At 41.1% G+C, this 13,419-nt stretch overlaps 1 protein-coding gene across 1 annotated transcript; it reads right to left on the bottom strand.

The window, feature by feature from the left end:
- Positions 1-1,718: 1,718 nt before the first annotated feature.
- Positions 1,719-11,044, bottom strand: dyrk3 (dual specificity tyrosine phosphorylation regulated kinase 3). Its single transcript, XM_017713022.2, has 3 exons — positions 9,848-11,044; positions 8,054-8,169; positions 1,719-5,942 (listed from the first exon to the last, which is right to left on the bottom strand). The coding sequence occupies exons 1-3, from the start codon at positions 9,888-9,890 to the stop codon at positions 4,347-4,349; spliced, it is 1,755 nt and encodes a 584-aa protein (XP_017568511.1). The 5' UTR covers positions 9,891-11,044; the 3' UTR covers positions 1,719-4,346.
- Positions 11,045-13,419: the final 2,375 nt, after the last annotated feature.

Raw genomic sequence — 13,419 nt, 5'->3', positions numbered from 1 at the left:
AATGTAAATTATACATATATGTGAGGCAAATTGAGGTGTGTCCGCTGCAAATGATATGTAAATAATCATCACTGGCGCAGTCAGACATGGAGTAGATCTTAAACTCAATCAGTATGCTCAAATATCCACTCATTTCTATGCAGGTTTGAGGAATAAGCGCCATCGTCTGGGCTGACTGACTACAACTGGAATAAGGCACAAATGAGTTTTGTTCCTGGACTACTCATTTAACAACAAGCACTCACACTGTGGTCAAATATTACCAGTGTGATAATGAGCAGCCAAAAAATGAACTCAAATGCTGAAAACATTTACACAGTGAGGCTTTAACTCCACATGAAAGATGGAATCAGAAGGGATACAACAAAAGTTGTCCAGTTTGTTATTGTATTTTGTTCACTATCATGTTTCATTATTTTATACTGTCTGACCCATAGTGTTTGTGGCCTGCCTTTACATGATATGACATGGGAGGAGGCCTATAAAGCCTCTATGCATTTTAATTGCATTCTTACATGTACTGTAAGCCATTTAACAAAGACTAACAAGAAGGCTGATGCTCGAAACTCAGACTAATCTGATGTTGATGCAAATTGCGTGTCTGTGGGAGGGATTTGCCGCGATACGTCTCAGTCAAGTTAGACTCCTAAACCAACCGGTTCTGTGTCTACGTGATTGTGCTGAGGTTCTCACTTTCCAAACTTTCCACTATTAATGTAGCTTAGTTAACATTTGAGCCAACAACTGATTTGAATCTACATTTGCTACCTGGCTCTAAAGCGGCAAATTCATAATTAAGCATATAGCAAAAAGAGAAGAAAGAGGAGGCAGCTGGCGCTTATAAACACAGCCATTGAAAAGAGCACAAGCCTAACCAAATCCACATGAAATGGATTACGACCTGCAGGTCACAGGAGACGCCTGCTTTTCATACTGATTTGATTCCACATCTTGCGCACAGACAGCCTGCCTAGAGATGGTCTGGTTGCACACCGAGTAAAGGGGCACATGGTGTAGATGTCGTAAAGGCAGAGAGACCTGTTATTTACAGACGCTTTGCATCAGTGATAAAACGCTAACTGGCTCATAAAGGAGATGAATGGAAAACTCTTAACGATGTCATTAATTCAGGAGCCCAATGAAAGTTGAAAAGTGAAATGCTTCAATTAAAAATAGCAGAATTACTTAATTGCTGTAAGTACTGGCTGATACTCAAGGTTTCAATACCTGTATCAAAATGCAAAGTTACACTGTGCCATCTGTAGACATTGTTTTTATATTTGGGTACAATTTTACATGACCTCTCACTCCCTTTCAGCCTTCCATTTTCCACTTGTGCCCATGTTTCAAGATGTACTGCAATAAACAAGGTATGACAACTATGCTTCTGCCTACAAATTCCTAAAGGTTTCCAGTTTAAAAGTCAGCCCAAAACAAGTATCACTGCCGTAGGTGTGCCCGAGAGCTGTTCTGGTGCACAAATGAAAGCAACCATCAAGTGAAACTCACACAAATTGGTTCCCTGTTCATGTCGACAAATATAAATCTGTGTTGACAGCAACATGACCCATTTATGTACAGACTGTGAGGTCCAAAAAATTGTTGGCAGATAAAATATTTGTTAGTGTGAAAGTCTTCCACCCATCCAACAAAAGACACACATCATCAAACAGAATCCCAGTAAAACTAAGCACAGGACAAACACAGAAAACAAAACATTTCAGTTAATGTCAATTTTATTCCTCTTAAAAAAAAACCAAAAAAAACTAATACAAGCTCATTTGGTTACTTTACATACACAGTTCTCATCACCACTCATCAGTGAAGTCTCATTATTCAGTCCTTTTGAATTTTTTTTTCATGCTATGAACAACATAGCCAACAGTCTATACAAATACACACGTCACAGGAGGAAAATGACTTGCTTCTCTTTTCCCGAAACTCTTCAAACTTCATTGAAAACTTGCAAAAGCAGTAAAAATGTTGACTCTATAAAAGGAGAAATTAAAGAAGTACAAAACCCTGACTGTAGAAGTTGGAAAAGAGACAATAGCAAGCCTGTGCTGAGCCTAAGCGATTAACTCAAGTGCTTGGCTAAAGGCACAGGAGTAGAGTTCCCTCCACATAGAGGGCTGTGCACCATGAGTGGGAGAGGCGAGAGATGGATGTGTCAACGAGGGCGCTGGTGAAATATTTATGCTAAAGCTAACAAGCAGGGACACCGAGACCAAAGAGAGGGAGGGAGAGATGCTGTTGCTTTATTTGAGCTTGTCAGAAGCAAATGTTGCTTTGGAAAGAAGAGGTAGACTAGCAAACTCTCACAAAAGGTACTTTCACATCTCCATTTTTACCTGATATGATCCATTAGGGCATTGACCCAGCTGGACTACTTAAGAGAGCTCATTATTGATTGAAAAGAATCAACTGGTCTTGATTCCCTGTTTAGGACAGGCTAAGCAGCAAGTAATAGTCTCTGCTTGTCCCTACAACAACAGGTAGGGCTACAGCCATCTGAATTTATTACAGGCCAGTTTGTGTGGATTCTTTGTACCAGTTAATTATCACTATAATGGATCACACATGCTTAATGGGTGCATACTAAGACCTGAGAAAGAGGTATTTTGACTCGACTAGCACTGCATGTATATAGAAAACAGCTAAGATAAAAAGCTCTATGGCAGTGATTTTTATAACCACTTTTGTGGTTTCCGTTTCTACCAAAACCTTGGTCCTGAGAACACACAGATGCTTGGCATATATGTGTGAGGGCCATAGGGTTAGCACCTTTCACATTCTTAAAATAGTGTCTTTGCCTTGTAACAATTAGTCTTTAAGCATTCATTGTCAGTTCACAGCCAGTAGGTGTGATAAAAATCATGGCAGTGTCAACAAATATGCTTCTGTTACATCTCCTGCAATGTTAATCAAAGCCCTTTAAACCTGCATGAACAACAAATGCGTCCATCTCTCTCAAGCTGTTCTGACACCGGGTTCAAACGGATAACATATAGCCAGCAGAAACCTCTTTAACAGGAAATGGCCAGCTTGCAGATGCACATAAGTGCTGTTTTAACTCAACACAGATTGAGTGGCTACGTGAGCTCTGAGCTGTACTGTCAAGAAATTGAGTGTAAGGAGAGGAAGCTTCTAGTGCAATAACCTGAAAGAGAGTGGAAAACACAAGGGAAGAAAAATAGGTCACAGTGTAGAGCCGTGTCAGACAACCCAACAGCAGTATGCTTTTGAGCTGAATCAGTAAGGAGTCAATGGGAATTACCCACTGAATATCCTGCCTCTGAACTTTGGAGGAGGGGACTGACTATTTTCTCTCTTCCTAGCAGAAACACTGCTTGAAAGACTCCATTTCCACATACAGGCTGAGCTGTGATGCTTCTTACCAAGTCAAACCAGACTGACATCTTTCAAAATTAAACACAGAGGTTCCTGTAAAACTATCTAGGTAACTTCTAGCTATAACAGACCTTCAAAGAGCATTGTGACCACCAGCAGCCAACACAGGTCAGTAAAACTCAGTGGTGTGCCATATTCTACCACTCCCAACCAAAACTAACTTTCTCATTACTCGCTATATAGCATAAATTTTCTCTTATGCAACAACCTCAATGAAGAAGAAATGGGAAAAGAAAGAAATGAAAACCTCAGAGCTACAAACAAGGAACTGCTTGGACTGCCACTAATCCTCAAGCTTTCTGGCCATGCACAAAGTTTTGGCCTAAAGCAGCCAAGCAAGTCATTGCTTTCTCATGACTCACCCTGCAATGCCAGATACTGAGAAGAGAACAGATAAAATGGAAAACCACAAAGGTAATATTTCTAGCACTGCTAAAATAATACATCAAATAATCAATTTGTTGGCATTTTTAACTCTGGGTATTCCATTGAGTGTTGGGCTTTTTGTTCTTGTTGCTGGATGTTTTTTTTTTTTTTGAGATAATTAAGATTTAATCTTTTTTAAAAGTCCTTAAAAGTACACCTCTAAAACACAGCCCTTAGACTTGCATAAGTTCAAGTTTGTCTTAGCAGAAACGATAGTGTAAACCCCAGAAGGAAAACAGCATATCCCACCCACTTCAATAGCATTCCACTCCAGAAAAAAAGTGTTTAAAAAAATGTAAAATTTTCAAATACCTTTTGAAAGGCCATCTGAAGAAAAAAAAAGTATTCTTTAACTCCTTATAAAATTTAAGCTTTTTTTTGTACGTATGTTACTTTGTGAAAAGTCAAAACACTGAGCACTGACACTCGTTATTTCAAAAACAAAACATAAACAAATAAAATCCACCTCTAAAAACTATGCTACAATGTTCTCTTTATTCCTGAATAAATCAGCTCTGTGAAACGAGCTTCGGTAACACTGGACGCAACGGTATACTCCCACTGGAGTCCCCCATCATGTTGGTCCGCAGTTTGTTGTTGGTTTGGCCCATTACAGGGGGCACCTTAGAGATGATACTGGGAAAGGAGGTGCTGTGTTCAGTAATCCGCTTGGGAACCGAGGTCTTCTCCCCCCCAGGCACAGGCTTAGGAAGTCTCTTGTAGAGCCAGGGGTGTCGTAACGCTAGGACAGGTGTCATGCGTGTAGTAGGTTCCCAGTCCAGACACTTCTTCAGAAAGTCAATGAAAGTAGGGTCTTCACAGCCCTTGAGGGCAGTCACCCATTCCTTGCTGCCTGGAGGACCTCGCATCTTCCCCCGACGAGAGCGACTCCCATTCAGCACAATAGTGCCATTGCTAAGTGTAGTGACGGTGCAGTAACGTGGATGGCCTTTGGAGTTGATGAAGTTCTTGGCACGCTTGGCCTGTTCCAACAGTTTCTGAGGAGGCATACCCAGGAGTTCCATCATGCAGGCAAGCTGGTCTCCCTCATCCTCACCAGGGAAGAGTGGGTAGCCTGTCAGGAGCTCCGCTAGAATACAACCAAAGCTCCACATGTCTATGGGCATGCCGTAGCGTGAGCCCAGGATGACCTCTGGAGCCCGGTAGAATCGGGACTGGATGTATGTGTAGACACGCTGATGGTCGAAGCAGCTGGAGCCAAAATCAATGACCTTGATGCCACTTCGACCCTGCTGCTTGAGCAGAATGTTTTCTGGTTTCAAGTCACAGTGGATAATCTTATGGCGATGCAGAGCCTCCAGGCACTGCAAAATGGAGTGGGCAAACTTGCGCACCAGAGGCAGGCTGAAACCCTGGAACTTATTGCGCTTGATGAGTTCATAGAGATTCATGCTGAGCAGCTCAAAGGTCATGCAGATGTGATTGCGGAAGGTAAAGTTCTCCAGCATGTGAACAACATTCATGCTTCCGGTCTTATCCTGCTTCTTCAGGTGCTCCAGGATTCGGATCTCCTCTGCAGCTTGCCGGTGAAAGCGCTTCTCATTGCGCACCATCTTCAGAGCCAGATGCTGGTGCAGCTTGTGGTCATAGACCTTTGCCACTTGACCAAAACTCCCTTTACCAATTACCTTGAGAAACTCATAACGATAGGCAATGTGGTCATGAGGCACATGGACATAACCTCCTTGGTCATCATCATATCCACAGTTGTTAGAGCCCCCTGCCACTGCCGGTCTCTTTTTGGCATTTGGTCCCACAAAGTAGATCTCAGGGTAGTTATGGATCTCCTGTTGCTCTAGTGCAGTCAGCTGTTGTCTATGCTGCTTCAGCACCTGCTCTGAAGTGAGAGGACCTCCTAGTTTGGTGGGCTTGACTGAGCTATCAGAGGACTTGGCTGAACTGTTGCTGTCCACACTTCTCTCTTTAGAGAGAGTAGGCTGGGGCTTGGCAGGAGTTTGGCTGGTACCATTGTGCTGGATCACACCATTGGGCTTGCGATTGTACGAGTCCTCGTACAAGTACTTCACCTTCATCTGTCCTCCTCTGACTCCCAGGTGATCTTTCATGGTAGGCTTGTTTACACCCTAAGAAAGAAAAGATGAAAGTATTACAACACTGTCAGGCCAGATGAAGTACTCCACATTGATGACAAAAAGATTGTGGTAAAGAAAAGGCAAGCTCCTTAAATTCTGATTAATAGAACAGCAACAGAACAGGCTTATTACAACTGACCACATGAAGTTCTGATGGTGAACTTCAAACATGCAGTAACTGGGACAGAGTTAAGAAATCAATAGCACAAACGTGCAGCACTGAACAGCCAGACAGCACCAGTATTGGAAATATCGTAAGGCTTGAGGGGGAATTATAATGCATGAGGGATCTTTGCAGCTGAACAGGGGAACACATGATAAACAGTCCCAACAATGAGAGGAGGTGACTGTGAAACCAGTGGAGCAGGATGCTCATCTTGATGGAGAACAAAAGGCAAGCATAAGAGGATGCAAGGTTGTTATTAATAATTCTAACACATACTACAGTCCTACTGTTTAATCTAACACAAAACATAGTACATAAACTCATTAGAAGTCAAAGACAAATGGTGGATCACTAACAACTGGCAAGACACACAAAGCAACTTTCATTTTAATGTAGTAAGAAAAGCTACTACTTAGTTTTTTTTCACTTACGGAAATAATTTTTGACAAGTCTCACGAGCCGCTGCAAAACGTAACCCAACTATATAATTAAATCTGGATTAAACTCAGGCCTTACAGCACACACATACACAGCAGTATGTACTGAGGACAGCTGTCTTTGTTGAAATAGTGAGGGTAGTAGGCCTATTTTTTCCATATTCATGGTACTAAATGCACCATGAAACATTACAGTCCAATTTTTATTCAAAGTCCTTCTATGAAAGTCCAAACTTAAAGCTCTACTGCACAGAGGGGAAAAACACTAAAGAGTTTCAACACGAAAGCATAGATCAGAAAGAAAATTAGGTCATGTCGATAAAATTATGAGATTAAGTCAAATAGTGAGTGTCAATTGTGATTGCTGAGAGGGCATTAGAACTGCAGTCCGAAGAAGAGTGACTAAATTAGAACCAAATGCATGGAGAACTGATGGATTAATACCACAGAGACCAGCCAAATAAGTCAGATGTCTATTCCCAGACACTAGTGGTCAGACAACACAGCTGAGTTACTGCAAAACTGCCAGAATAAACTACTATACCGCAAAATTACTACAAAGCAATATTCATTAAGCCTAAGTGTGTGTGGGGTGAGTGAACTGCTGAGTGACACAGGACTGCGATCCCACGTGGCCAAAAAAAATCTGTTGCTGCTCCAATTCACACACAGCTGAAATTGTTTATTGAACATTTGAGAAAGACCATTTAATGATCAGCACACTGCAAACAGCCTTGTCACAGTATCAGGCCAGCCTGATTCCAAAGCTCTATACAGTCACCAAAACTACTGCAAAGGCCTTCTATAGCCAATATGCACTCAGGACTCACATGTACTTAGTATTAGTTATTACATAAGTGTGCGGATCTGACTGGAGAGTCGGATTTAAATTGCAATTCCAGGTCATATGATGACACATATCATGATGTAAGCTATGTAGATCTTATTAAAGGGGCTTAATCAACTTGCGCAAAGTGCATTGCATTGCTGCTGAAATATTTACACAAAAGAAGTGCAACAAAAACCATCACTGGCCCCAACTTCACCACTGCAAACACAAATACCACACTGCCTTGAGACAGTAACATAGAAGATCCCTCTATATATATATATATATATATATATATATATATATATATATATATATATATATATATATATATAAATCACTGCAAAGGGTGTGAGTGCTAGCAGCACGTGTGTATGTCTAAAAAAACTGAACCACAACCATGAGAGACTGCTTAGCATGCCAGCACGGAATGGGGGGTGGGGGGTGAGCTGACAAAAAACAAGCTAGTTCATAATTTGTTAGTGGGTCAAATTTTCAAGTCCACTTATTCTCTACAATGTAGTAAATCAGAGCAGCTTCCTGCTGAAGCGGACAAAAGAGGAAACTGCTCAGCTGCGTGCCCAGTTGGAAAGTGCCATGAGATGATGACCCAGAGGATATGCAGGGTACTGGGTCTGCCCCATCACTGGAGGAGGAAGTCTAGACTTACTGTGTGTTTGGATAGTGGAGGTAGTCCAGAGGGGCTCTGTCCATTCAGTTCACCATCTTCATTCACAATATGGTCCGTGCGCATGTAAGAATCATAAAGACCATCTCCATGTCGAGCTGCGAAACACACAAAAGAAACACCACCACATCAGCGAAGCACACCACAATGCTGAAGTGAACAGCACATGCTGCATTAACTTTGAGCACAACACAATTACAACAACCTTGACTGCATTTGGGCTGCATGCGTTTAGCTGCTATGCTGCTCAACCCAACAACAATGAAAGCAATGCAGGGAAGCAAGTAGCTCAACAGAAAAAGAGGAAATCTCCTTTGGGAGCCATGTAACCAAGTCGCAGGTGCGTCAGAAGACAGGCTTCCCACACAAACTTGTCAACAGATGGTCTCTGGAGCATGCAATGAAGCAGTTGGAAACTTATTAGGACAGTTTTTATGACTCATTGGGAGTTCAGCAGTTTCCACAACTTGTTTGTATTATGTCACTAAAGCCTCTTAATAGTCTAAACCATTGTGCTTAGGAAACACAGTGGATAAAGTGGACTGCATAAGCTGAAGAGTTGTGGACAGAATATTAAGACGAACTTGGATAAAATCTTGCATCGAACGTGGCCAAAATCCATAACCTTTGAAACGACTGTTGCTTACCTTGATGACCTAAAGGTCTCTGATAATGCGTCACTAAAATACTACATCAAGTTCTGTGTTGGTACATATAGTCTGGTTTTTGATGCACAAAAATGTCCTGCACTAAAATAAACACATCTTGGTGACATCAGGTTCTTAGAACACAAGAAACGTTCTCACAATATGGACATTATGTGATCTGATAGAACACATGAAGGGTCAGTCATATTTAAACAATCACACACACACACACACACTTACATCAAAACTTTTAAAAGCAACAATCAAAAAAATTGGTTTACTTCCGCAGCAAGTAGTCAGGGCTGTGGTGTAACTGAATGCAGGTATATGAAATATGTATTCAGAATCCAGAAATTAAGCATCTGTATCCCATCCAAGTTCAATTTTGTAAACACAGTATTCAGAATATACTTAGTTTTTACATTTGAAGGAGAATATGTTTAGAATACATACCCACTAAATACAATCATATAATCTTCAAAAGTATCACCATCATTGTTTGTTTACTAGGTTTATTTAGAATCAGTTCACTGCATATAGCAAACATGCTTGTTAGTCTAATTCCCAAATGCTTCTTTACAAAACACTGACGCTCCTATGAGACCCTGAGTAGACTAATAACTCAATGTGATGATCAGTTATTAATCTCAGTGTTACTGAGCTCTTCTGAGAGATGATCAAGCATAGTCTCCACAGTACTGGGCATGTTTGTGAGTGATACGCTTAACACTGGAGTTACTGGACTCCTGCTCGAAGGATTGTAAGAACAGCAGCGTGAGAGAAACAAAAAAGCTGAGAATTATTGGAACTTCATTTAAACGAATTTTTCATGAAATGTATTAACAAAAGAATTAAGGAACTATGTGTATTAAGCAAAAAGATCTAACAATACAAAGCCTCTCTACTGTGCCTTACCAAAATGTGCGAACATTTTATAACAGCACATTTAAAGCAGCGTATTCAGTATTAAGACATGACTATCTTTTCAAAGTATTTTGCCCAACACTGCAAGCAATACAGGTCAACTTATTTTTGTTCTGCCCAGTCTGTCCACATCCGTGCCTGCAAACTAATACAGCCATGGATTACATTTCGTATCGTAATAGAGACGACATAAATGTCTAATTACCTGCTGTGATGGGACCGTCTGGTTTTCTGCTCAGTATCATCATGATTGTGGCCAGTTGATGAAGTCAACATCAAATGCTTCTTTGTTCCTTTCTTTCCAAAAAATCCTTGGTTTAGAGGTGCTAAACAAGCCTCCCTCGGTCGCAACGTTCACTGGATCAGCAAATTTCACTACTACAACCTCATGTCATGTCTAGAACGGCACCTACTCTTTAGCGAATTAGCTCGAGTTGTTAGCTAGCTTACGTGTAAACTGCCAAAAGTGGCGGAGAGTTGGATCATGATCCTTCTGAACAGTTTTCCGCTTCGGTTCCGGACGGTTTACTAGCTAGGCTACATTCAGCTAAGCTAACATATTTGTGATAACGTCAACCTACAGTTGTGTGTCTGGGCTACGGAGTTAACTGTGGGAAACGCTTGCTTAGCATGAACCACGGTCCGCGTGTAATGATTAAATACATGTATACGAGTGCTAAAATCCTAAAACACGGTCGACATAAATAAAAACAAGTTCTCCTGCTGACATGCAGTCCTTCTGAAAAACGTCGTGCTCTAACAGGGACTCAACACTCCAGGGAGAAAAGTGAAACGTGCAGCAGAGCGAAAACATCCGTCCATATGAGCGCCGCTCCCAAAGATATGCTAGTTTGAGTCCAAACACCTCCCCGGTGTCGACCACGGTCGCTCTCTGCGTCTTTCGGAGCGCGGATACTTTTATCTACCAAAAGAAGCATCCCAGTCAGGGGGGATGTTCAAACACGTAATTAGACCACTCAAAAACTCCCGACTTTTCTGATTATGCTACCTAGCTCCGCGGCTAGCTGAAGCTAGCCCTCCTGAAATAACGCTATTCGGTTCTCTTCCGGAGAGGCTGGCTAGTCAGGGGTCTTGCTGTCGAAGGAGGAGGGCGGTCTTCATATCACGACATCGTTAACGTGAACCCAAAAGAGGCGAACTATTAAAACTGACGTATCTTCAAAAATCGTTCCTTCGGAAAACGGAGTCTGCCCTAGTGCGGTCGCCTGTTCGCTTCAGTGTGAGTCCGAGTTCAAACACGGACGTGTTTTCTCAGCTTGTTGCTATGAGCGTCTTCTGTTTGGCCTCATCCACAGACAAAGTAAGGGGTGTTATCAGGGGCGTGGACTAAACAGCGCCATGCTGAATTACACCATCTGCACCCCCGCAGAGCAGAAGCTCTCTCTGAGCCGTAAACGTTGACCACAAGACTCGCCTGCTTCAGGAACGTCACCACAACCCGGGGCTAGTCATGTCTTAGCGACAGAATATTGGCTGAGTCGCAAATGACTCCCTGCTCCCTACATAGCGCACTATATGATATATGAAATATAGGCTTCTACGCCAAATCAGTGGGCTGTATTTCCAAAAAGGAATTGTGCACTCGTTACTGAATCCCAAATCACTTTTTGCTAGACATATTATGCTCTATCTGGGTGTTTTTATTTTAAGACCTAGTGCCCTACGTAGGGAGTTGGATGACATTTGGGACATATGGTTTGCAATTTCTTTTTGTGGAAATAAGTGAACGTTGTGATTTATGTGTAAATTATAAACTTGAAACCAATAACTCTTGCAGAGTTTGTATTTGTTGCACAGAAGAAGGTTTACTAAATGGTCAATGTTGTTTTTTGTGTGTTTCATTGTTTTACTGTGCTAGCTAGCTCTGCTAGCTTACTAGCTTGCTTTAAACCATTCAAGTTTAGCTGGACAGCTCCGGTCCTAAAATCTGACTGGCTGAGTCGCAGTCGAAGCCGTTGTGAAATACACGTATAGAGACTCCCATGACCGCTTCACAACTACTGACCTCTGCATTTCTGCGCCAAAAAAGCCTTGTTCTGATGCATTAAGAACCCGTTTTTTTCGGTTTAAACTGAAGGGTTTACAACTTATTTTGCTAACTAAAACTAGGCAAATCAGCTAGCAAACAGGCCTATCACAGGTTTGAATTAAGACGGCATAATTTACTGCCATATAAAAGTCTAAAGAATGTCACTTGAATGGTTTACACGCTTCAAATGTCTTCAGACAGAATTCGCATCAAACCCAGGCTCAATCCCAAACGCCTTAGCTAGCTACGTACTCCCTAAATAGTGTGCTAGCTATAGAGCTTCTACAGCCAAATAGTGCACTATTTGTTAAGTATGGATTACTTCCATTAAACAGGGCTATGTTAAGATATGTTCATTATTAAATGGCAAAAAGTTAAAAAGTTATGAATTGATCATAGTATACACTGATGTTTCAGTGGTCCATGGTTGCTTGGCAAGGATACCATACTCTACCGAACTACATTTCTTGGCCAAATATAGTTTATGTGGGTTAATATTAATGATCTGAAAGAAAAAAAAACAATAAAAGCAATAAAGCACGTGAGGCTGTGTATCTACTTTGTGTTGTGCCTAAGAACTCCCTTCCCTGTGGTAAAATCACAGGAACACACAACCTCTTAAGGCTTATTTCTTTATTTTAAGATGATTTCTAATGATAAATGACATTATACAATATTGGTTAAGATGGTTTAGGTAATTAGCTTCGCTTGACTTATTCTGCATTTGACGGTTCATAACTGATTTTTGGACCTCTGACTAGGAAAAATCTGAGAAAAAATAACGCAACTAGGGTCTGCTGGGAAAGTCAGGATGGTGGTCCCAACTCTGAACTTTAGGCATAATGTCAAGTTGCCACAGCTGCTCAAAGAACCACTTATTTACCTTGAAATGAAATTAGCCTTAAATTAGCCAGCATACAGACATAGTAGCTGGTTAAACTATAACTTACGTTCACTGTTTTAAGATGGTAAATGTATCATGCACAAGATACTTATCACTCAGGGACTGTGTTACAGAAAATTCCCAACTCTGATATCTGTTTAATCACCAAGATGTCACTTAGGACTGAATGCAGGACAATAGCTATTACAGTAATAAGAGTTGGAAAGTTCATTTTCTTGTAACTCCAGATAAGAAAACAGTATCACGCAAACATCCTAACCAGACAAAATTTCCTTACACTTCTAAGTTTAGGACAACTCCAGTGGTGTCCTAACGTCTGTTCTAACTGTCTTTAAAAATTAATTTTAGGTAACTGTTAGGCAGCATAGTTCACTACGAGCTTAAGGATGATGTAACATTTTTATGTATTGTTAAATGGTGGTTTAAATTGTGAAATATTTTCTTTTGTAACTCTTGTTTTAAAATGACAGACACTGCAGACACGATTTCCACCCCCCCCTGTTTTTTCCGTTTGTGTATTAATGCTGATGAAAACTCAGCAAATAAAATGTTACAGTGATGGTGGTGAGTAATGAGAAGGATTGGCTGAACTTGTGGCTGTTTATTAAGAGGAATTCAGCCCAGATCACGCTGACTAAAGCGTTTGGGAAACGGAAACTGGGGCATGGTGATGCTCATATAAACAGCACAGGCATCATATTCTTACCCACCAGTTTACTGCACTTTAGTTTTGTTCAAACCTTTTCTTTAGATGTAAATGTTACTGATAAGTAACAGTGGCTGTAATTTACATTTTTAATGTTATTTTGATTACGTTTACATT

This window comes from Pygocentrus nattereri, chromosome 21, assembly GCF_015220715.1.
Source record: "Pygocentrus nattereri isolate fPygNat1 chromosome 21, fPygNat1.pri, whole genome shotgun sequence".
NCBI lineage: Eukaryota > Metazoa > Chordata > Actinopteri > Characiformes > Serrasalmidae > Pygocentrus > Pygocentrus nattereri.
This window is presented reverse-complemented; position numbering and strand designations above follow the sequence as displayed.

What these genes read in the sequence shown, in the direction of transcription:
- dyrk3 (XM_017713022.2), bottom strand. Translation starts at nt 9,890, where the DNA reads ATGATGATACTGAGCAGAAAACCAGACGGTCCCATCACAGCAG. An exon ending in AGACGGTCCCATCACAGCAG is followed by an intron (nt 8,170 to 9,847) that starts GTAATTAGACAT and finishes TGTGTTTCGCAG; the next exon opens with CTCGACATGGAGATGGTCTT. An exon ending in CTCCACTATCCAAACACACA is followed by an intron (nt 5,943 to 8,053) that starts GTAAGTCTAGAC and finishes TTTCTTTCTTAG; the next exon opens with GGTGTAAACAAGCCTACCAT.